General features: G+C 39.3%; 2 protein-coding genes across 2 annotated transcripts in view; both read right to left on the bottom strand.

Moving 5' to 3' along the window:
• The window catches only part of cass4 (Cas scaffold protein family member 4), a 29,227-nt gene extending 27,834 nt beyond the window's left edge, over nucleotides 1–1,393 (bottom strand). Inside the window, exon 1 of the mRNA XM_061929210.2 lies at nucleotides 1,312–1,393. Coding sequence (XP_061785194.2) covers nucleotides 1,312–1,314 — 3 coding nt within the window. The 5' untranslated portion in view covers nucleotides 1,315–1,393. The remainder of the gene's footprint in view (nucleotides 1–1,311) is intronic.
• A 4,251-nt stretch (nucleotides 1,394–5,644) lies between these two features.
• Nucleotides 5,645–24,072, bottom strand: cstf1 (cleavage stimulation factor, 3' pre-RNA, subunit 1). Its single transcript, XM_061938026.2, has 5 exons — nucleotides 23,562–24,072; nucleotides 23,198–23,475; nucleotides 15,326–15,523; nucleotides 13,206–13,596; nucleotides 5,645–7,124 (listed from the first exon to the last, which is right to left on the bottom strand). The coding sequence occupies exons 1-5, from the start codon at nucleotides 23,728–23,730 to the stop codon at nucleotides 6,865–6,867; spliced, it is 1,296 nt and encodes a 431-aa protein (XP_061794010.1). The 5' UTR covers nucleotides 23,731–24,072; the 3' UTR covers nucleotides 5,645–6,864.
• Between the last annotated feature and the right edge of the window lie 1,848 nt (nucleotides 24,073–25,920).

The raw sequence follows: 25,920 nt of genomic DNA, 5'->3' as shown, positions 1-25,920 counted from the left end.
ATGATTTGCAAATCATTGTATTCCGTTTATATTTACATCTAACACAATTTCCCAACTCATATGGAAACGTGGTTTGTATTAGGGATGTAACGATAAATGGTAAAAATGCTAACTGCGGTAAAACTCCATGTGTCGGTTAGTATTACCGTTTTAAATAAAAATGATGGAAAAAACGTGATTGATAACGGCATTTTGATTAACTCATGGAGTTCGTGAGCTTAAATGCTAACATGAAAACAAGAGACATCAACGTCTTTCCTCATTAAGAAGTGAAGAGTACTTACGTAGCTCTTTTTCTCGAGACTCAAAGCACTTTACATACATTAGAGAAACCCATTATCTACATCTTTAAGCTACATTTAAACCAGTCGGGTAGCACTGAAGGGCAAGGAGGGTAAAGTGTCTTGCCCAAGGACACAACGGCAGTGACTAGGTTGGCGGAAGCTGGAACGAAACCTCAAGTTGCTGGCACGGCTGCTCTACCAACTGAGCCCCGCCGGAGCTCTCAGTAAAGGAAAAGAAGACAGAGGAAAAGCAAAAAATAGCCCAATGTTAACTGATATAAACACATTACTGTCTGAGCAACTAAGATATTCAAATGTGCACATTGAACCTACAAGCTGTGCTCTTAGAACAGAGTGATCGGTCCATTTGAGATACAGGTGTTTTTACGGTGTGTTCAAGGACCGCTGAAAAGAATAGGATGACACATGTTCCGCCAGAAATAAAAAATAATAAGTGAATTATATTTATTTAGCGCTTTTTCTCAAGCGACTCAAAGCGCTTTACATAGTGAAACCCATTATCTACATCTTTAAGCTACATTTAAACCAGTTTGGGTGGAGGGTATAGTGTCTTGCCCAAGGACACAACGGCAGTGACTGGGATGGCAAAAGCAGGAATCGAATGAATGTATGTATACATGCAAGTACAGTACACATGTACTAACATATGTACACTATGTATATACGTACGTACACATTTACGTATATGTAAGTAGGAGTGACATGTTCACTGCAAGATAGACAAACAAGGTACATATATTTACAATAAAAGACTTTGACATGTGTTGTTAAAACAATTAAACTAAATGATCTTGTTGTTTTAACATTTCCAATGATTATTAAGACCAACCTACACAAGTACTTTGTAGTAGTACCTTGTAGGGTTATTGTAGGTGCTTGTCAAAGTTACCAGTGTAACCAATCAGCAGATAATAACAACAAAGGTAGATTGAAGGGCTGAAAAAACACTTGCCTGTGATGTCGTATGTGAGAGTATTGTAGTAGTAGTAGTAGTAGTAGTACTCACCATGTTTGTGTGTAGTTGTCCAGCGCTGACATCCAAGTGTGTCCACAGCAGGGATGTGAAAAGTTGAATGTAATCAGCGTCGTCTGAGCTGTCACTCAAGTGGTCGACTGTTCTACCGGAGGGCGGGGAAAGTACAGCTGTGTCATGGAAGTACATTTCTATTGGCTGACAGATGAACTCCCCCCTGCGCCCCACCTTTCTGCAGCTGCCTTCCTCTTTAAAGAGGGGTTCTTGCGACATCCGTGGCTCCTTAAAACAGTGCTTCTAAAATATATTCTGTAACGCCCCCCCCCCCCCCCCCCCAGGAAGAAGAAAATATTTTGCATAGCATAATTTGTCTATAAAATTGTTATAACTATACCTCTGTATAACATTGTAAGTTTATTAACAATAAAGGAAACAACACACCGGTCTTTCTTTATCTCCCACCATGGTTATAGTGAAGCCAAGTGCTACGTATATGCGTCATGTTTCGGTACTGCAAAAAAAAGCATGTTCCCTGAGGTCACACGCACCCCCCCAGGGGCGACTGCCCCACTATTTGAGAAGGACTGCCTCAAACATTTTCCAGGTGGGAGAGATGTTTGAGGGGGAGAACACAAAACAGTGTGTAGAGTTGTGGGGGTCACGAACATGTCATACAGCTCACATCAGCTTGTCATCTTATTGGTCAGGAAAGAAAACACAAGCGAGCAATGAGCAGATCCACACAAATATCTACTCGGGATGTTATGTTCAAGGTTTTACGTGTACTAACTGTAAATGTTTTCATTTAACAATATCAACACAATATTTAAACTACCGTAGTTCCTTATTCTCTTGTATTATACAATTGTTTGAGCAAAGCAAAGTCAATAACGGGGATGGACAAAACATCGATTCACATTCAAATCGCGATTCTTATTCAGCCCGATTCTAAATCGATTCTTAACTTTCCAAAATGTATTCAAAAATACATACATGAATAATATTTAAAAAATATTTATAAGAATCAATTTCTACACAACCAAAATGAGTTTTTCTAACCTGTAACTTTTTGAAAAAGTTTCATTCTAATTACTATACTAAATTATACATTGCGAGGATTGTGTTGAATCGAGAATGAATTCTGAATGGAATCATCACCCGAGGAATCGGAATCAGATCGAATGGTTACATGCCCAAAGATTCAAACTTCTGGTACATAGTAAACAATATCAAAAATTACGATCTGCTACTCATTTAAATCCTTTACTTTTTGCCCACAAAGTCCTCCTGTGTCCAGGGGATTATTCCCCGAGTTTGTTAAAATACCATTGGTGAATTACCCTTTAGACTTCTAAAAAAAAAACATATTTATATTTATAGTTATCATGACTGCTCCTGCTTGCAACATGTTTAGCATCTTCCAGTTAATAATGATACTAATACCACAGATCTTTTCTACTTTACAATGCACATGTGTGTGATTACTGTGATCTTGTTTGTGGTGTGCAATACGGATCTTAGTGGGGTTTTTGATATTATCTTTTATTTATCTCTAAATACTGAGTTTGAGTTTATTTATAACCTGGTAGCAGGTTACAGTTTGCTTTGTGTATAATTTTAGCTGTTTGCAAATTCACTATGTCGTGGAATTTCAGTATTTTTGATTCAATAAATAAAGGATTTGTATGTTCTCTATATCCAACATTACGTATTATCCTAACTGATCTTTTTTGTAACACCATTAATGAATGATGTGTACTTTTGTAGTTATTTCCCCATATTTCTACACAATAACTCAGATATGGTAACACTAGTGAGCAGTAGAGAATATGAAGTGATTTTTGGACTAGAACATGTTTTGCTTTATTCATTATTGACATGTTTCTTGCTACTTTATGTTGTATATTTTTTACATGAGATTTCCAGTTCAATTTATCATCATTATACCTAGAAACTTGGTTTCATTTACTCTTTCAATTTCTATTCCATCCATTTGTATTTGACTTTCTCTTCTACTGTTACCAAATAGCATTATTTTTCTTTTACTGAGATTCAAAGATAATCTGTTTTTGTCAAACCATCTTTTTAATTTGTTAATTTCTTCTGTTATTTGTATTGCCTTCAGTGTTCTCTCCTGAACAAAACACTGTTGTATCATCCGCAAATAATATTAACTTTAAATCTTTTACTCATATTAAAGCGCAATATGTAGTATTTATTACTATATTTTTTTTTTTTCACTATGTTTTACTTCTAATTACTGTTACTGTATTTAGAACCCTGCACTACAACAACTTAGTTTCCACATTGTGGTATAAATAAAAGTCTATCCTATGCTAATGGGCGTGATTATTATTAGCTTAGTACAGGCCAAATAAATAGTGTCAGCCACAGGGAATCTGCGTTTATGATCGGCATCAAGCGATCACATACTTTATCATTAAAATCTGCTATACAAGGATAGTATCAGGTCAACATTAGACTGATGAGATCACTCTTTCATTTTCATGTTTTTTGTTATGATTCCATATTGTTTGTCTATAGTGTGAAACACAGGAGGGCTTTGAATGACATGATTTTCTTTTCTTATTTTACAACGTTGACTTTATTTTGTTCGATCAACTATATGTAAGGAGTACATTTGTACTTTGTTGTTTTTTTGTTGATAATGTTGAACTGTCATTGTATCATATACTGTATTATTTTAAATGTTCACCAATTTTTTAAAAGTCCGTATTTACTTGGTATGAAATTGACGCCAACTTTTGCAGTATCGCCCACAGTAAAAAGTACAACAAGTGAGCTCATGCTAACATCATCATATCGACTTCCTGTCAGTTGACCACTTCCTCTCGCACTAAATGTGGTTTGTACGGTTTATCACCACAGTCATGGTTGGTTTGTTTCATGATTATTTAATTTTTTTCCCCACACACATTCACTTTTACTACTTATTAAAACACTATTACCTATAAACTATTTCAACCAAATGCCAAATTAACATGTACAGTAGTTTTTTTAAGTAATATAATAATTCACATTTACCTTGGAGAGTGGACCATCTCCTTCCAGCCAGTTCTCTGTCAAACACACCATCAGCAGTATCTTCATATTTCAGCACCAGCTTAAGCACTTGACCAGGAAACAAGCAGTCAAGCACTCAGTGGATTCAGCCAGAATTTTCCATGCCAACAAAGCAAGAAGGGACTAAAAAGTACAGTAAGACTCCAGTTTTCAAAATGCACCAGCTCAATGCTAGTGCATTGGATTCGTCTTAGACATGGTAATTATTAGCATTAGCAATTTTACATGGCAATTTTTAACACCTCCAAATTTAGTCTTGGAAACAACAACCAAGATGCACGTTACAATCATTGTAATAAATACAAAACTTACAGCACAAACCAGGGATCACTAATTGGCGGACCAAGTCCGAACACAAACGCCATCCCATGCGGACCTGCACTGGAAGTAAATTCTTTATTTAAAGTACCGTATGAAGACCTTTTGAAGTAGCGCTTCTATTTAGACTTGCGTAGCTTTTATAGACTTTACGGTACTGGCTCATCAAATCAGGTAATAAACCAATAGCATGCAAGTTAAACCAGCCGAATACATCACAAACTTTTTCTAAGCATATTGGACATTTTTTTAGCCTGAATTAGGTGCTATCTCTTATTTGTGTTTTACAGCGCAGCATTTGTCTTATTTACTATTATAGTACTATGATGTGACGCTCCATAAAGATACTCACCAAGCGGCACTTCTGTTTTTAGACTGAGGCTGAACAATGCAAAGAATAACATGTTGGCTAATCTTAACGCTATCTTCACAGCGACAATCAAGTTGACCCACTTTGCAGAACAACTTACGCCTGTGGCTTGAGTACATGGAAGTCCAGTTCTAACTTACAGGAATTACCCAGATGTGACGGAAGTATTTCCACGTCGTGGTGGCGTTGTAGTGGCCGGGTAACTGCCACAGCAATGGCGTTTGAAGGATCCTCCGGTCTACCAGTGGGTACTGTAAAATCTACAGTAGAACACATTCAAGGCTACTACAATGGGTGACTACATGGATGTTATTTCATGTTTTAAAGGGGTCTAATTATATTTTTTAAAGTATTTAGAATGTTGTAAACAGTTTTTTATGGTTCAACAATGCAAATATGTTTCCCTTTTTAATAATACTTTGTAGAAATTATTTTACCATGGTCAGGCCTAGAACCAATTAGTCGCGATAAAATAAATGAGCGGGGACTGTTTAACATTTCTTTATGATGAGTGTGACAACCAACCCTGTTCTCCGACACGTGAACACAAACTATTCTTTCTCTCATTCCAGGATGATGTATGAAGACTTTGGATGCAGTAAAAAAGCTTTTTATTGACAAACATGGTAAAGGACTCAAAGATAAACATGAGTCAGCGAAAAAGAGAGGAAATAATGTACAAAACCCAAAACCAGTGAAGTTGGCACGTTGTGTAAATCGTAAATAAAAACAAAATACAATGATTTGGTAATCCTTTTTAACTTATATTCAATTGAATAGACTGCAAAGACAAGATACTTAACTTTTGAACTGGAAAACTGTTATTTTTTGCAAATATTAGCTCATTTGGAATTGAATGCCTGCAACATGTTTCAAAAAAGCTGGCACAAGTGGCAAAAAAGACTGAGAAAGTTGAATAATGCTCATCAAACACTTATTTGGAACATCCCACAGGTGAACAGGCTAATTGGGAACAGGTGGGTGCCATGATTGGGTATAAAAGCAGCTTCCATGAAATGCTCAGTCATTCACAAACAAGGATGGGGCAAGGGTCACCACTTTGTGAACAAATGCGTGAGCAAAATCTCGAACAGTTTAAGAATAACATTTCTTAACCACCCATTACAAGGAATTTAGGGATTTCACCATCTACGGTCCGTAATATCATCAAAAGGTTCAGAGAATCTGGAGAAATCACTGCACGTAAGCAGCAAGGCCGTGACCTTCAATCCCCCGGGCGGTATTGCATCAAAATAAAACATCAGTGTGTAAAGGATATCACCACATGGGCTCAGGATCACTTCAGAAAACCACTGTCAGTAATTACAGTTTGTCACTTTACACCTGTCAGTGCAAGTTAAAACTTGAAAAATGGCTTTCGCTTTGCATTGTCAACAACACCCAGAAACGCCACCGGCTTCGCTGGGCTCGAGCTCATCCAAGATGGACTGATGTAAAGTGGAAAAAGTGTGCTGTGGTCTGACGAGTCCACATTTCAAATTGTTTTTGGAAACTGTGGACATTAAATTCTAAGTTGATGATTATTTGCAGTTCGAACATTAAATGTCTTGTCTTTGCAGTCCATTCAATTGAATATAAGTTAAAAAGGATTTGCAAATCATTGTATTCTGTTTACATTTACCAATTACACAATGTGCCAACTTCACTGGTATTGGGTTTGGTAATGAACATCGTTTGAGTCCTAAATAAACGTGTTTGAATGTTGGGTTAAGGTGAACTACGATGTCAGGAGAGTTGTTGTAGTTTCATTGTATTTTTAGAATGTAAACAAAAAACTAACTGTGAGGTGCACATCAGTCCGTGGTGGTGCGTCGGTACCAGAAGCGAGCCCTGAAGTCGTCGCTGCAGGTCATGAAGCCGGGATTGGTGGGCGAGTGGACGATGCAGCGCACGATGTTGTTGTGACCCAAAGACAGCAGGTTCTTCCTCTCAGCTGTGCGTGAGTCCCAGCAGCACAGGCTAATAGTGCGCTCGTCAGGCAGGAGAATGTAGTCCTCCGTGTGGTTGAACACGCCTTGTGTGCGATGCATCTGACGGCCACTCAGACCAGCACCTGCAGCAGCAACGACACTGAGATGTCACATACCGTATTTTTCAGACTGTAAAGCGCACTTAAAATCCTTTATTTTCTCAAAAATCGACAGTGTGCCTTATAACCCGGTTTACCGTCCTCGAAGCAATTTTATTTGGTACATGGTGTATTGATAAGTGTGACCAGTAGATGGTAGTCACACATAAGAGATACGTGTAGGCTGCAATATGACGCCAGTAAACAACACCAAAACTTAAAATGTTCTTTTGAAAATAAAGAACATTACACACAGCACTCAAAAATCTGTCAAAATGTTTTAGTATGACTTTAAAGTCGCACCGCTTCATGAATTGTCGGCCCATTATGGCTACCGTAGTCAGAGATACAAGTATTACTATGGTGCGTATATAGGGACCACAAAATGGCACCCATTAGTAGACATATTATCTGGCGCAATATTATGCATAACCAACTTTTCTTACCTTTCGGTACCTGCTGATGTGTATTTGAATTCTGCATAAGTACTGAAAATTTGCGCAGGTCCGCCACTGTAGTCTGTGTCGATGCCGTAGTCGATAAGCTTCTTCTTTTTCTCTATCGTTTTGTTATGGAACATTCATCTTCTGCTGTTGCCATTTCTAATATAAAGTAGCGTAAAGTTCTAACTTATATCTCGCTATGGAAGCGCTAAAAACGACCAGTGTAGTGAGTTTACATAATTCACCCACGGAACTTTAGTTATTAGAGAGTTCCGGTTGGACGGTTTTTCACGGGACACATTTCATTTCATTGCACTAGTGAGCCACGGATGAAGAGATGCTGCTACGTCGTTGATTGAAGTAAAGTGTGAATGTCATTAAAACAGTTAGCTACATCTTTTGACACTTCCTCCACTACCGTCCTTGCACGCTACACCGCTACAACAAAGATGACGGGGAGAAGACGCTGTCGAAGGTGAGCCACGTAAATAAGACCGCCCACAAAACAGCGCATCCTGAAGCGACTGTCAGAAAGCGACTTGAAGATGATCTGTAAAACATCATCTATGCAACATTTTGACCAAAGAACCACCATTACATGTTATGTAGACCACAAGAAAGTATTTTACATTTGGAAAAAAATCATAATATAACCCCTTTAGTGCGCCCTACAATCCGGTGCAACTTTTGTATGAAAATAAACCTAACTAGACCCGCTCATCGGCAGTGCGCCTTATAATCCGGTGCGCCCTATGGTCCAGGAAATTTGGTACTTACTTTCTAAGGCTTTAGAGATAACTTTCCTAGGCAGTGCACCCGAGTGCATGCCAACTAGTGGCTGAACAATTCATCTGCATCCTCCTAAAAGGCTGTCCAAACTTTTAACACCAAGGACTTAAAACTGAAAAATATAAGGATTTACTTTTGTACGTACAAAAAGCCAAAAAGAATGTATCGTACATTTATTGACAAAACTTTGTGTCAGCTTTAAGTTTGAGGTGACAAAGCATGTTAAAAGTATCGCTTTTTATTTTCACGCTTTTTTTGTTTAGTTACCGTATTTTTCGGATTATAAATCGCAGTTTTTTTTCATAGTTTGGCCGTAGGTGCGATTTATACTCCGGAGCGATTTATGTGTGAAATTATTAACACATTACCGTAAAATATCAAATACCGTATTATTATTTATCTCATTCGCGTAAGAGACGAAGCAAATGTCAGCAATCGTCACACACGTCAACCAATAAGAATTCGATGGGGGAGGGTCATGGCAGAAGTGCATTGTGGGTCATATTTATCTCATTCGCGTAAGAAACGAAGCAAATGGCAGCAATCGTCACACACACACACACACACGTCAGCAATCGTCACTCACACGTCAACCAATAAGAATTCGGCGGGGGAGGGTCATGGCAGAAGTGCATTGTGGGTCATGGGATGTTAACAGCTATATGCTATATGCAACTGCTGTAGCTATTAAAATGGATCACATCAACATTGGCGGTAACTTATAACAACTGAGAAGGACTGAACAAAAATGGCACGGAAAAGGAAATCATATACTGCAGATTACAAGCTGGACGTAGTGAAATATGCAGCAGAGAACAGCAATCAAGCAGCAGAAAGAAAGGACACGGCGCATACCAGAGGCGACACAGAGGAGAAAGATTTCATCAGATTTAGTGATCGGGAGTGACAGATTGTTTGGTAAACGTATAGCATGTTCTATATATTATAGTTATTTGAATGACTCTTACCATAATATGTTACGTTAACATACCAGGCACGTTCTCAGTTGGTTATTTATGCGTCATATGGCGTACATTTATTCAGCCTGTTCACTATTCTTTATTTATTTTAAATTGTCTTTCAAATGTCTATTCTTGGTGTTGGATTTTATCAAAAAAATTTCCCCCAAAAATGCGACTTATACTCCAGTGCGACGTATATATGTTTTTTTCCTTCTTTATTGTGCATTTTCGGCCGGTGCGACGTATACTCCGGAGCGACTTATAATTCGAAAAACTCGGTAGTAATTTGATGTTACAAGTTGCAGCACGCACAGTTGGTACCAGAAAGAGGCAATGTTTAGTAGATATGCTCAGAACAAATCCTGAAAGTAGCTTCACTTTCCCTACATTTTGTTGTTACTGCCTCATTCTCTTGAGCTGCAAAGAGTGAAAGTGTCCAAATAAATATTGGACAGATAATTATCGGGCTGTTATGTAGAATTATGATTTCATAACGATAAATTTGATGACATTAATAAAAAAAGCGCTCTAATGAGGCAAGAGAACCCGTATTGTACAGTAGGGATTTTAGGGTGAGCAAATCAAGCGCTACTTTTCACCTGTTTCCGTCATAACTATCATTATATCGTGATTAGGGCTGCAACTAACAACTAATTAAATAATTGATTAATCTGTCGATTATTACTTCGATTAATAATTGGATAAAAGAGAAACTACATTTCTATCCTTTCCAGTATTTTATTGAAAAAAAACAGCATACTGGCACCATACTTATTTTGATTGTTTCTCAGCTGTTTGTAAATGTTGCAGTTTATAAGTAAAGGTTTATAAAAATAAAAAAAAATTAAAAATTAAATACAATTTTAAAAAAACTAGCCTCTGCGCATGCGCATAGCATAGATCCAACAAATCGATGACTAAATGAATCGCCAACTATTTTTATAATCGATTTTAATCGATTAGTTGTTGCAGCCCTAATCGTGACAATGCATTCTGGCTGTGTCCCACAAATTTGACATTAAAAAGCAAACGAACGCGTCCTTAACGCATGTAGCATCCTTGCTAGAGGCTAATGTCCCCCCACAGTGCAAAGCCATTTTATAGTCAGCAATCCTCGACTCCACGGTGGCAAATAAACTAAGATTTTTTTCATCTGACGCCAAACGTGCTAATTTCCTCCTTGATATGTAAGTCAGGCATTTACGTTTTCTTATTACTTGTAATAAATGGAAATGGATATTTGGTATGTAAACTATATTGTTCAATACACTCTATGATCTTGTCTAACAAAGTGAGTATGTTCCTGCAACAAATGCTTAGCATGCTAGCCCGGTCAATGACACATCGACATACTGGGGTGAGTTTTTCCTTGCCCGTGTGTGGGCTTTGTGCCGAGGATGTCGTTGTGGCTTGTGCAGCCCTTTGAGACACTTGTGATTTAGGGCTATATAAATAAAGATTGATTGATTGATTGATTGATACAGGCTAACGGGGGAAATATACGCTTGTTTTGCGTTGCATAACGTGGTTTCTGCGTAACGTGGGTTGGCTCATAGAATCGCACTCTGCACTGAAAGATGGTGATGTGCGTACATGGAAGACAATGCAGTGTGTCAGGTTGGATGCAACATGGAGTTATGCTAAACAAAATGTGGCGGTCATTCTACTGTTGACCTTGGCTTGCCATCAAAGTAGGCCTATTCAATATATAATATATCATTATTATATATAATTATTTCGACGGTGGTCCGTGCGGTCAAACTAGACATTTTAGCAGGGTAATGCCAACAATCTGTCCCGACTCCAGACGAAAATATTGCTAAAATTTGGCTAATCAACATTAGTAAAATGTGGCATAATTACTTAGTAAACTACCTTGCAAGAAGCATAAACAAGAGAAACCTACAGCGTAGGACTCGCCGATTGCCATTTGAAGTTCCTTGGAGTAGGATTCGAATTCGGCTGCGTATCTGGCAACCTCAGTCATGGAGAGTGGGAGGGGACTACAGAATTTTGACTGTAATTGCAGTACAATTTCTGGTCACATTACTACATATGGCACCTTTAAATTATTACATTTTTTATCACAATTCTAACCAGACAAAACACAGGATGCTGATGTAACAATATTAATTTAATATTTAAACTATTTTTTCCCCTTTCCATTACTTCAAATATTTTGAGCAAAATATAGTCAGTAGTGCAAAATAACTAAACTACATTTTTGCTCCTATTCAAATTGTTTGGTTTTTGCCACCTATTTCCTGAGTTTGTAAACAATACCAAAAGCAACAAAAAACAACTTTGTGATCATAAAATTTTTTAATCCAACCACTGTAGTATCGGCCATATACTGATAGTATACTTGGTATTATTACTGTTGATATTTGTATCGATCCACCAACCCGCTTACTTTCAAGAGCTCTTGCTTAGCGGCTAGCATGGCTTATTGTATCCTCTTGTAAAGTGTGTAATGTAGCCAGCATGTTAAGCTAGTCCTCGTCCTCCAGTGATAATGCTACCTGTAAGAAACATAGTTAACTTGCTGCCATGGAGGCGAGGAATAGTGACTTAGAAACGTCTTTCACTCTGAGGACGCATTTGTGCGCTTTTTGCTGTCAAAATAGCAGAACACACCTTGCATGTGTCAACATGCATTGTTCCAAATTGTTATCATTTATAGTCTCTTTTGCGCAAACCCTATTTAAAAAAACTCTTATTTCTTAACTAAATGTCTCCTGACCAATGTTCCCTCTAATTGTTCATGTGTGTGAGCAAACACAAAAACTCCCTGAGCATTCAGTGGAGTACATGTGAGCAACATCATACGTGGCAATACCAGCAGCACACCTGTCTCAAACCAATCTTTTATAATAACACTCAAATGAGGAGTAATTTTCATGAGATTATTTTGTAATATTAGTGATTTGGCCCACTTGTAATGAAAATAAAAGAAATCTTGTTTTTCATAAGCTATGTATTAGTATTGTACAATATGTCTGGGTGGGGGTCCTACTTTGGAAATCATTTGTACCCCTTTCAGAGATCACATTTAGTTCCCCTTAAACATCCTCATGTTGCACAATGAAATGTAAGCATAGGATGAAGTGTACATTCCTGTACCTTTCTCTAGTAACAGCATTCCATGATTAATATAAATAAATTAACATTAATAATAAATGACAGTTGAATAAGCACACGTATGACTGAGGAGTCATAGTGTAACTTTGTGTGGTGTTTGAGTTGTCCGACTTTTTGTGTGGCCATAAACGCACCAGTGGCTTAGTGGTATGCGTGTTGGTGACAGATGACAAGTTGGTTTTGGCCTGGTTTGTACGGCAGAAAATGACTAGTTTTTCGAGATAGAAGTTTTTTACTCATGTTTTTGGTGTGGTTATGGCCGAATATAAACAGTTTTGCTCAATAAAGTGATCGATATAATTCCTGTCCTGGAAGCATCTCTATAGACGTTACAATAATTGAACGGTGTTCAATTGAACGGTGTTGACGAACACCGTTAGGGCCGCTTGTTGTCACTGTCACTCAGAGTTGCATTGCAAAATTACACAGAATAAATGTGTTTATTTTGTTTAGAATTCAGATGGGGTTGATTTGGTGCGTAGCATATATTTGCTGTGCGCAGAGGACGCTTGAGCAGTGCGCAATTGCGCAGGCGCGCACCTTAGAGGGAACGTTGCTCCTGACCAACACGTTGGACACCCCAGATGTAAAACAATCACTAATACATGAAAATGTTTCTATTTCTATTCTACCAGAAGAAACAGACTCAAACTAAAAGGTTGAAACTTGGTATGCTAATAAGTCAAGAAATACCGGTAAGTGGAAAAGCGAATAGAAATGATCATATTCACCTGTGTATTTGACAAGCGTTCGGCCTGTAGAGATCTCCCAGAGTTTGACCACGGAGTCCTTCCCGCTGGAGAGGATGTACTTGGAGTTCTTGGTGAAGATGGCCGAGCAAACCTCGGCTCCGTCATGGGCTTTGTCAAAGGTGCTGACGCAGCGATTGGAGACGCCGTCCCACAGTTTGATGCTGCCATCCTTGCTGCAGGAGACGTAGCTGTTGGCTGTCGGGTTGTAGCTGACGCCGCTGATGGTGTCCGTGTGCTGGTCCATGGGGTTACCCGACACAAAACACTGAAAGGTGTTGGCATCATACAGACGGAGGGTAGGATGCTGTGTTCCCACCAGGAGGAAGTCTCCAGATGGATGAAACGAGATGGAGCGCAGCATTTCTGCTTCCTGAGAGGAATATCATCATTTTTCAACACAAAATGGGAGGGAAAAACTAGAATATTACCGGTCAGTAAGGGTGTAACGGTACGTGTATTTTTATTAAACCGTTTCGGTAAGGGGGGTTCGGTTCGGAGGTGTACCGAACAAGTTTCCACACGAACATATTAAGTAGCGCACTGCACGGACGGACATAAGTAACGTACCGCACGTTGTGTAAACAAAGCACACCGAGGCACAACACACGGCATGCTGGTGTAACGCAGGTGTCAAATACATACTTTTGCGGAGACTATTAGGCTCTTGCTTCCTATTACTCTTTGTCACGTGACTAGGGAGAGCTGCGTGCTCTCCCTAGTCACGTGACTAGGAGAACCGCCGCGGTTCAATCAGTTGTGCTTATAAGCCGGTAGCAGGAAGTGGCCAGTAGACAAGACGTGAAGGGAGACAGATTGTATTTCTGCTCGAGGTAGGTTTTTATTCTCGTTTTCACCTTAAATATTGTGCTGACGGGATTCTAAACTTAATGCCTATTTGTTAACTTTATAGAGCCGACTACCAACGCCAGATTTTTTGTCATTAAGCTGTGTGTGACTGTAGCAGCGGAGTTGGTGAGTCCATGTTTATGAAAATAGCACCTCTAGCATTAATCTTTCTTCCATTGTTTCATTGCAACAGTCTTTGTGGCATATTTCTCAATCATCAATATACAAGGTCTATGACTTGAACCAATGATAACTATTGTGTATTGAATATACTTTTGAATGTGTTTGATGATAAGCACGTTTACTGCACTGACTGAATTGTATAGGTCATATTTATGCTGCTAATGGTTGTTTTAGCACTATATTGCATATTGTGATTCTGACATGTATGTTGATTTATATTGTATAATATTGAGGAAAAAACTAGAACCTGTTCTCAATACATTATAATGCAATTAGTGTTATTTAATGAAGATATTTGATTTGTGTACACATTGATTTATAAGGATGGTCCTGGTTCTTACACAGGCCAGGCTTCTCTTTATAATGGCGAGCTATGGAAAAAAAACATCTAGTCCAAGGATCGTTCTTGGGAGATTCCAGCCAGGAACCCCACCACCTGTTCTGTCTGGGCTGGTAGGAGGCTCTCGAGCCAACCCTCTACACATTTTCACCATTAACCGCAGCACATGGACTGTACTGCTTTACTCGCCAAAACCTTTCTCCAAGAACTGTATTATCTGAGCTGAGATTTAAACTAGATCCAGAGACACCAAATAATTGAATTGGAACACACAGAGCTATTTCTATTTTTGGTCAGAATTATTATAGTGTTCCCAACGTTAAAAGGATAAAGCCATTGTTTACAAATTTGGTAAATAGCCAAAAAATTTATATTTTGTTGTTTTCTTACTGTACCGAAAATGAATCAAACCGTGACTTCTAAACGAAGGTACGTACCGAACCGAGATTTTTGTGTACCGTTACACCCTTACTGGTCAGTATAAAAGTCATCAAGATTCAACACTTCAAACCTTATGAGCCACCTGAAACAGCAGCATCGCAATGAGGGTGTTTTGATAGCTTACAAAGAGACATGTTGCTTTAGAAGCTGCCCCAAATGAAGATGGTAAATAAGACAACAATTAAATCTACATAAAAAAATAATAGATATGAATAAGTTAACGGTCTTGATTCCCACGCTACATGTCAGTGTGCCATACAAGAAATGAAGAAAGAGAAAGGAATCTGACCTGTACATATTTGAATGCTCTTTTTGCAGACGGCTTTGAGTAATCGAAGAGTTTGAGGGTGTAATCTCTTGAGCCGGAAGCAAGAATTTGTTCGGTGGGATGGAAGGCGAGGCAGGTGACTTCGTCCACGTGGTCGTACAGCGTTCGGATCACAGGGTGGTTCTCCATGTTCTGCTGAGCCGTCTCGTTCATCATAATCTGACAGACAAACCAGGAAAGTGTCACCATGATATTTTCTTCCACATGAAGTCATCCCTCGCCACATTGTGCATCAAATGTTGCAGCTTCACTATGTCAGTTTTTTTAACAAAGCATATTCTACATATTTTTGACCTGGCAAGTCTTGATTATGGTTTATATCTACTACAGTGCGATATTTGTCTTATTTTCTATTATTAATATATGTTGCTGTCGATAGATATTCGCCAAGCAGGACTTCAGGGCTCGTACATGTGCATGCACATCCTCTGCTGTCGCCATTTCTAATACAAAAATAGTGTATACTTCTAACTTATATCTGTCAGTACACTTGTCTCTTCAGGATGCGCCATTTTGTTGGCAGTATTATTACGTGTTTCCACTTAGGCAGTGTCTTCCATGTGTACAGCTCTGGTAATGGGTACATTCGCACCCACCTGCACAAATGTACTTCAAAATGTAACAATCAAATTAAATATCACTTTTTGGTGTAACCATCATGAGCGTTCTGTTCAGCTATATTTCTTTTATATTTTGATAAATCATCATATTTATGTATTACTAAATTTAAATAGGTATTGATCAATCTTTAAACTGTGTGTATTTGATTTCAGTTTGCTTTTGACATCTTATTTAGAATTGTAGTTGAAACTTTTACAACCTTGTGTTGCGCTAATGATGGCGTAACCAAACTAGATTTCATTTAATGATCTTATTTTGAATATTTATTCCCTTTTTTACATTTAGTATATTTAAATATTCATTTATAAACATTGAATACATTTCAAATATCAATAAAATGCAATTGCCTTCATCTTATAGGGTAATGTTTAGTTACACCAAGTCATGAGCGTAACACTAAGCTTCATCACTTTGACTTGTAATATCTCTAATTCTGGTGGTGTTTTATGCTTTTTTTTTTTGGAACATGTACTATACATATAATACAATAAAGTCCCATATAAAATTATGTTTTTAGCAATACTTTAATTTTGCCTTTGAAAGTAACACTCCGATGTCCATTAGTGGAGCTGTATTGAAAAGTAACACTCCAATGTCCATTCGTGGAGCTGTACACATGTTGTATTTTTTTGCACTTCCATATCGCATCTACTGACAAGATTAAGTTTGAACTATGCAATACTTTGTATTAGAAATGACAACAGAGGAGGATGCATGTGCATGTACGAGAGCCAGTCTGCCCCACAACAAGAGAATAGAGAAATAGAATGAGATTTTTGACTACAGCATCGGACTACAATGGTGGACTCGCGCAAAGATCCTGTGGTAAATTTCTACCATATATGGATAATCCAAAAGATGTCACACTTGGAAAAAACGTCACAAATTGGGCTAATTCCAAACGGTTCGTTTGGAGGAAGTATGGAAGAAGGCAAGATTGTTTTATAAATATCTCTGCCATGCCTCCATGTTTTGATTTAACATTTGCAGGACTCATGCAGATCCCAAATAAACAAAAACAGGTACCTAGTGGTTAAAAAAAAGTTATTTTTGCATAATAGGTCCACTTTAATGCAATGTTCAGTGTTGGAATGTTGCAATTCCTTTCTTATTTCAAAATTGCCCTTTTGAGACTTTGTTTATCATGGTGAAGAGAAAAAATAAAGTACATTAGTATTTTGCAACAGATTTGAGACATTTTCAATATTTGCACGTAGATTGAAACGTGCTTAATCAATGAAGAACCTTATTAATCGAAATAATTCAATACATTTTGAAAAATTGGCCATACCTTATGGTTGTAGCTGCAACAAGTTGACCAACTTTTGCAGAACAATTTTTTTGATGTATTTCATCTTCAACAGCTGCATCATCAATTGCACATCTCCACATTGTAAGTAAGTAAGTACATTTTTTATGAAGCACTTTTCACAGATAAAATCACACAGCACTGTACAAAACACAGGTGAAGTAAAACAACAATTCAATTAAAACAGGAGCAACATCATAAAAAAGGATACAAAGTGGATTAAAATTGATAGTTAAAAGGTGCATTAACTAAAAGCTTTACTAAAAAGACAAGTTTTGAAATGTTTCTTTAAAGTGTCAACATAGTCAAGATCACGGAGGGACTAGTGAAAATTGTTCCAGAGTCTGGGAGCTATAGTCTGGAATGCAAGGTCTCCACAGGTTTTAAAACGAGTTTTGGGGATATTAGAAGACCCTGGCCTGAAGACCGGAGGCTGCGCCCTGAAGTGTAGGGGCATAGCAAGTCAGTGATGTACTGAGGGGCCCCACCATGCAATGCACGGAATGTCAGGACTAAAATCTTAAACTCAATGCGGAATGTAACTGGAAGCCAATGAAGACTGGATAAAATGGTGGGGATATGGCCTGTTCTGGGTGCACCGGTCAAAAGTCTGGCAGCCGCATTTTGTACCGTCTGAAGTCTCTTTAGCGTTGACTTGTTGAAAAGAGTGAAGAGAGAATTGCAATAGTTAATACGAGACGAAATGAACACGTGAATGATCATTTCGAGATCCAATTTTGACAATACATTTCTCACTTTAGAAATATTTCTGAGGTGACAAAAACAGTTTTCGGTCAGTTGATGGCAGTGACCCTCCAAAGACATAGACCGATCAAACACAACCCTAAGGTTTCTGAGGCGGCTTTTAACAGATGCACCCAGAGCACCAAGGGAGTTCTTGATCAGGTGGATTTTTTTTATCGGGAGCAATTGTCAGATTTTCGTTTTGTTAGAATTTATCTGGAGGAAATTCGAGGACAACCAGTTTTTAATACATGATACGCACTCCAGGAACTCAGATAAAAAGTTAAACTCTGAATCATTGAAGAAGGATAACAGTTGAATATCATCTGAATAGAAATGATAAGAAACATTTTTAAAACTACCATTGGCAAGTGTTATCAACAGACAAAATGTGAGACGTGACATGACCGGCCACTTATTGCTTACAAGACTGGTATCAGCAGCTGTCTGGGCGAACTCTGCTGATGCACTTCATCTTAACCATCAACCACTCCACATGACATTGGTGATGTGACCCCCCCCCGCCCACCTCAACCTCTTCATGCTCTCTCAGGGAGAGCATGTCCCAAATTCCAAGCTGCTGTTTTGATGCATTAAAAAAAAAAAATGCACGTTGTGACTTCAATAAAAAATATGGCAGTGCCATGTTGGCATTTTTTTCCATAACTTGAGTTGATTTCTTTTGGAAAACCTTGTTACATTGTTTAATGCATCCAGCGGGGAATCACAACAAAATTAGGCATAATAATGTGTAAATTCCACGACTGTATATATCGGTATAGGTTGATATCGGAATCGGTAATTAAGAGTTGGACAATATCGGAATATCGGCAAAAAAGCCATTATCGGACATCCCTAATTAAAGTTGAAGTAAAAGTTAAAGTACCACTGATAGAAATGACTCTCTGCATTTGACCCATCCCCTTGTTCCACCCCCTGGGAGGTGAGGGGAGCAGTGAGCAGCAGCGGTGGCCGCGCTCGGGAATCATTTTGGTGATTCAACCCCCAATTCCAACCCTTGATGCTGAGTGCCAAGCAGGGAGGTAATGGGTCCCATTTTTATAGTCTTTGGTAAGACTCTGTGGCACAGGAGTTAGTGCATGTGCCTCACAATACGAAGGTCCTGAGTAGTCCTGGGATCGATTTTGCGCTCTGGATCTTTCTGTGTGGAGTTTGCATGTTCTACCCGTGACTGCGTGGGTTCCCTCCGGGTACTCCGGCCTCCTCCCACCTCCAAAGACATGCACCTGGGGATAGGTTGATTGGCAACACTAAACAGGCCCTAGTGTGTGAATGTGAGTGTGAATGTTGTCTGTCTGTGTTGGCCCTGCGTTGAGGTGGAGACTTGTCCAGGGTGTACCCCGGCTTCCGCCCGAATGCAGCTGAGATAGGCTCCAGCACCCCCCGCGACCCCAAAAGGGACAAGCGGTAGACAAATGGATGGATGGATGGTATGACTCGGCCGGGGTTTGAACTCACGACCTACCGATCTCAGGGCGGACACTAACCACAAGGCCACTGAGCAGGTAAATTATGGTATTTTGAGAGGTACAGTATTTTCCGCACTATAAGGCGCACCTTCAATGAATGGCTTATTTTAAAACTTTGTTCATATATAAGGCGCACCACATTGTAAGGCGCATAGAATAGACGCTACAGTAGAGGCTGGGGTTATGTTATACATCCATTAGATGGAGCTGCGCTAAAGGGAATGTCAACAAAACAAATAGTGATCGTACTGACACTTCTACTTGCTGCTCTCTGTTCAACAACCCACTGTTCGAGTTTGTCCTCCAACTGTAGCCATCTCGCTTTGTTCCCTCGGAAACCCTGTTTAGTCTTCTTTACTTGGCGCAGGTCATCATGTTGCGTCCTCCACTCCCGCACCATTGATTCGTTATTGTTAAATTCTCTCGCTGCTGCTCTTTACCCGTGTTCTACTGCGTGACTGATCGCCTTGAGTTTAAACTCTGCGTAGATTCCTAATGAAGCCTTAGCTTGACGCCCCTCTACTTTCTCCTGCTCCGCTTGCTGCGGCAACAACAAACAAAACTCCAGACGCTCCTCTTCATTTTGTATAGTTTACTTGTGAACTTAATCATTCAAAAACGTAAAACAATTACGATGTGGGAACAAATGAATGGCAAAATGAAGCGAGTTTGTTACAGTAAAAAAGAGTTAGAAAAAGGAAGAGTGAGGTCAAAAAACTGTGTGGCTCAATTCCCCCGCACCTGACTGCCATTACCCATAATACCTTGTGTCCAAAAACCCAACCTACCACACAGATCCTTCCGCCATATATGCAATTTAAACAGTTACGTCATCAAATTATTTAGACAAATGTAATAATTACAAATAAAGTGTTCCCTATAATTATTCTAAGCATGCAAATAAAGTAAATAGTCCCATTTTGGCTGAATAAACAAAAAGCACATTCCATAAAATGTAAATTAACTTAAACAGCATTTAGGCTCCTACACTCTGCGTCGTAAGCGTGAGGCTAATCTTTCCTGTGATAAAATAGCAACCAAGGTATTCAAAAAGGTCAACCAAAGAACAAGATTTCTCTATAGAATCCCCTCTCTGGTCAACAAAAGCACCATGGGGGTTCTGGCGGGAACTCTCGTTCAACCCTTTTTCGATTACGCATGCACCTCCTGGTACCTAGAACCTCCAAAACATTCAAATCTAGACTGCAAACATCCCAGAACAAGATAGTCAGATTACTTCTAGACCTCCACCCCAGATCCCACCTCACTCCTACCCACTTCTCCAAAGTGGGCTGGCTCAGGGTGGAGGACAGAGTAAAACAACTTGCACTGAGCCTAGTCTATAAAATCCGCTACACCTCCCTGATACCGAAGTACATGTCAAACTACTTCCTTAACGTAAATGACCGCCATAACCACAACACCAGGGGGAGCTCTACTAACCACGTTAAAGGGGAACATTATCACCAGACCTATGTAGGCGTCAAAATATACCTTGATGTTGCAGAAAAAAGACCATATTTTTTTTAACCGATTTCCGAACTCTAATTGGGTGAATTTTGGCGAATTAAACGCCTTTCTAATATTCGCTCTCGGAGCGATGACGTCACAACGTGACGTCACATCGGGAAGCAATCCGCCATTTTCTCAAACACCGAGTCAAATCAGCTCTGTTATTTTCCGTTTTTTCGACTGTTTTCCGTACCTTGGAGACATCATGCCTCGTCGGTGTGTTGTCGGAGGGTGTAACAACACGAACAGGGACGGATTCAAGTTGCACCAGTGGCCCAAAGATGCGAAAGTGGCAAGAAATTGGACGTTTGTTCCGCACACCTTACCGACGAAAGCTATGCTACGACAGAGATGGCAAGAATGTGTGGATATCCTGCGACACTCAAAGCAGATGCATTTCCAACGATAAAGTCAAAGAAATCTGCCGCCAGACCCCCATTGAATCTGCGGGAGTGTGTGAGCAATTCAAGGACAAAGGACCTCGGTAGCACGGCAAGAAATGGCGGCAGTTTGTTCCCGCAGACGAGCGAGCTAAACCCTCTGGATGTCTTGGCTCACACCGTCCCTTAAACTGGACAGATCAGCTTTCAGGAAAAGAGCGCGGATGAGGGTATGTCTACAGAATATATTAATTGATGAAAATTGGGCTGTCTGCACTCTCAAAGTGCATGTTGTTGCCAAATGTATTTCATATGCTGTAAACCTAGTTCATAGTTGTTAGTTTCCTTTAATGCCAAACAAACACATACCAATCGTTGGTTAGAAGGCGATCGCCGAATTCGTCCTTGCTTTCTCCCATGTCGCTGGCTGTCGTGTCGTTTTCGCTTGCATACGGTTCAAACCGATATGGCTCAATAGCTTCAGTTTCTTCTTCAATTTCGTTTTCGCTACCTGCCTCCACACTACAACCATCCGTTTCAATACATTCGTAATCTGTTGAATCACTTAAGCCGCTGAAATCCGAGTCTGAATCCGAGCTAATGTCGCTATAGCTTGCTGTTCTTTCCGCCATGTTTGTTTGTGTTGGCTTCACAATGTGACGTCACAGGAAAAAGGACGGGTGTTTATAACGATGGTTAAAATCAGGCACTTTGAAGCTTTTTTTAGGGATATTGCGTGATGGGTAAAATTTTGAAAAAAACTTCGAAAAATACAGTAAGCCACTGGGAACTGATTTTTAATGGTTTTAACCATTCTGAAATTGTGATAATGTTCCCCTTTAAACCCAGATTCCGATCTAACAAAGGTCTTAAATCATTCTCTTTCTATGCCACATCAATGTGGAATGCGCTCCCAACAGGTATAAAAGAAAGGGCATCTCTATCCTCCTTCAAAACCGCAATAAAAGTACACCTACAGGCAACTTCAACCCTAAACTAACACCCTCCCCGGATTGTTGTTAATAATCACATGTAGATACTTTTCTTATGCCTTCTGATCTCTCTCTCTATGTCCACTACTTGCTGTACATATGCTACCAAGTCAGACCTACACTGTTTCAATATCCATTTCTCTGTTCTCAATTGTTGATGACTGATGATAACAACCTAACCTAACCCCCCCCCCCCCCCTCCACACCCCGAATTGTAAATAATGTAAATAATTCAATGTATATACCCTGATGATTATCTTGTGTGATGATTGTATTATGATGATAGTATATATGATAGTTTATATCTGTATCATGAATGTAGTGGACCCCGACTTAAACAAGTTGAAAAACTTATTCGGGTGTTACCATTTAGTGGTCAATTGTACGGAATATGTACTTCACTGTGCAACCTGCTAATAAAAGTCTCAATCAATCAAAAAAAAACTTAATAGAAGCCATTTTTGGGTCTTTACATAAAGTTTAGGTCTCGCAACTACAGTAAGCAGCCGCCGACTTCATTTCCCCCCGTAGAAGAAGAAGCGCTTCTTCTTCTACGATAAGCAGCCGTAGAAGGGGGAAAATGAAGTCTGCGTAGTTACGAGACCTTTTGTGGCTCAATGTTAGTCCATATATAAGGCGCACCGGATTATAAGGCGCACTGTCAGCTTTTGAGGAAATTGGAGGTTTTTAGCTGCGCCTTATAGTCCGGAAAATACGGTAATCATTGAAGTCGGACATCACTGAAGGCCTAGGTGGGAAACGCACGGCGCTGCCACGGGTTTTACCTCTATGGGCATGGCACTTTTGGCCAGCATCCGCTCGGTGTCCAGGATCTTGATGGACGCATCAGCGGATCCAGTGGCGATCAGCTGGCCGTCACGACTGTACGTCGCCACCCGGCACGGTCCTTTGTGGGACGTGACGTAGCACGTCTCGTACTCGGACGCCTCCGGAGACATGGTCTGGACATCCGCATCGAATTCCAGGTCGATTCCCACGCCAGGTGCGACCGTGTCGGAGCGCCCGATGGCGTACTGGACAGCACTGTCATCGTTCTCCATACCTGCCAATGAGTAACAACATGGCTTATTTGCTCTCATACACACAAAAACGTACACGTTTATGGAGATGTGAAGACGTAAAAAATACCCATTTTTGCCAGGTGCATGAGCTGCTCGGACGGCGCCACCACACCTTGAGGTTTGACCTCATTGATGAGGTTGTTGGCGATGCTGGTGTAGCCGTCGTGTAGCAGCTGGCTAACGATTAGCCTGTACAGGTGCTGCCGGTCTTTCAGACTTGGTTTCGGTCGGTACATTCTCGGCCACGGACCAACACGACACAGACGACTTTAATGACTTCCAAGGTGTTTTGCTTTCAGATGTGTCTCAAGTAGCGGCATGCAGTAGAGTCGTGCTAATGGCGTTATTGCTACAGGTAAATAACGGCGACACGGTTACTTTTAAATGACCGTTAAAGGAGAATGTTTGGTAAGCCACTGTTATTATTAGCTGCTTTACAAAAGAAGCAAAATATTTTTGTTTAAGAATAACATAAAAAAAGAAACCCAACCGTGGAGTACTTCTCCTCTCTCAGATGTGATGCTTTGTGTTCTTCTATGGCTTAAATTAGCTTGGCAAACCAAACTTGAGGTGCATTACCGCCACCGTCTGGCTTGGAGTGAAACTTGATGTCCCTCCTTCCCGCCATTTATTTTAGTGACGTCAGCGCGCTGTAATCGCCATGCTGCGTGACGTGCCTGCTTGGCGGCCATCTTAGCAGGGGCCACGTTCCCATTTAAAGGAGAACTGCACACTTTTGGGGGGGGGGTTTTGCTTATTAGATTAGATGAGTTTATTTGAAAGGCTGACAATGCAATTTCATAAAACACATGACTACACATATTTTAAAAAAGCCAGAATTAGCCAGAAGGCTAGTTTTCATCTGTAGTCCCCTGGCCATGATGTAAAAAAAAAAAGCATTACTCTGGCTCCTGCACACACTGGGAGTCAAATATATTGTACATAAAAATACACATATATACCCACATAGGTACTTACGCTCCCACATACATACACAAAAACAGTACATACATACACACTCAAAGTTTGTACATCCACACGCACATTCACTGTACAAACATACATATACACATACTGTACATATACATTCACTGTACAAACATACATATACACATACATGTACATATACATTCACTGTACAAACATACATATACACATACATTCACTGTACAAACATACATATACACATACTGTACATATACAAGAACATATACATACATACACTCATGCATAGAATCACGTTTCATCAAACATATATTAACGTTGTTGCCCTAGGGCAGTGGTTCTCAAATGGGGGTACGCGTATCCCTGGGGGTACTTGAAGGTATGCCAAGGGGTACGTGAGATTTTTTTTTTTAAATATTCTAAAAACAGCAACAATTCAAAAATCCTTTATAAATATAAATAAAAACCTATCTTTTTTTCCAAATAGTTCAAGAAAGACCACTACAAATAACAGTGCAAAATATTGCACTGTTATTCAATTTACTAAATCAGAAACTGATGACATAGTGCTGTATTTAACTTCTTTATCTCTTTTTTTCAACCAAAAATGCTTTGCTCTGATTAGGGGGTACTTGAATTAAAAAAAAAATCACAGGGGGTACATCACTGAAAAAAGGTTGAGAACCACTGCCCTAGGGTAAACTGGGTAACACATGGCACACTGACAAAGCTTAACCTATTGTTACTATAACAATCTACAAGGTTAATATAGTTGGCTTCTCTTTCTTCCCCTCCATGTATCTGTTTTCTTTTGTATTTCTAGTTATCATTACATATATGTATTGTTGCATTTGAACAACTGTATTGTTGATAATAGAGGTAATTATTATTATTCATTATCAATAGTGCTATTTCTATTGGTATTTGTATCGCTCAATTTGTAGTGTAATAATGCTTATTGTCATTTCTGTTATTTATTTCACTAACTACTTCTTTGCTATCACTTTTACCATCATATTTGTACATATCCTATTTGCTGATGTTCTATTGTTGTTGTTGTTGCTATTGTTTGCTGTTTTTGTCTCTTTGTCTTATCCCCGTCTTGTCCCCACAATTTACTCCTCTGTCTTCTTTTTTTTCTCTTTCTATCCTCTCCTGCTCCGGCCCGGCTGCATCAAATGATAATATGAATACATTTAATAAAGTCAAATACAAATAAGGCAACAAGAGAAGTATCCCACACTTCTCTTTTGTAAAGTAAATTTGTACAGCCGATATGGGCAACTATATGAGCTGGACAGGACAAAAAAAAAAAAAAAGTGTTTATTTCAAAAGGTACAATGCAATTTTATAAAAAACTTAATTTATTAATTGATTTTATTTTTCAAAATTTGCAAAAAAAAATTAAGTTTCTCAGTTGGAACATTAAATATCTTGTCTTTGCAGTCTATTCAATTGAAAATAAGTTGAAAAGGATTTGC

Source organism: Nerophis lumbriciformis, linkage group LG03, assembly GCF_033978685.3.
Source record: "Nerophis lumbriciformis linkage group LG03, RoL_Nlum_v2.1, whole genome shotgun sequence".
Taxonomy (NCBI): domain Eukaryota; kingdom Metazoa; phylum Chordata; class Actinopteri; order Syngnathiformes; family Syngnathidae; genus Nerophis; species Nerophis lumbriciformis.
The sequence above is the reverse complement of the archived record's forward strand: the minus strand, read 5'-3'. Positions and strand labels throughout refer to the sequence as shown.

Coding starts and splice junctions, on each gene's coding strand:
- cstf1 (XM_061938026.2), bottom strand. CDS start 23,730: ATGTACCGACCGAAACCAAGTCTGAAAGACCGGCAGCACCTGTACAGG. Junction 23,476..23,561: donor CATGCACCTGGCAAAAATGG/GTATTTTTTACG, acceptor ACTCATTGGCAG/GTATGGAGAACGATGACAGT. Junction 13,597..15,325: donor GAGCATTCAAATATGTACAG/GTCAGATTCCTT, acceptor TATTCCTCTCAG/GAAGCAGAAATGCTGCGCTC.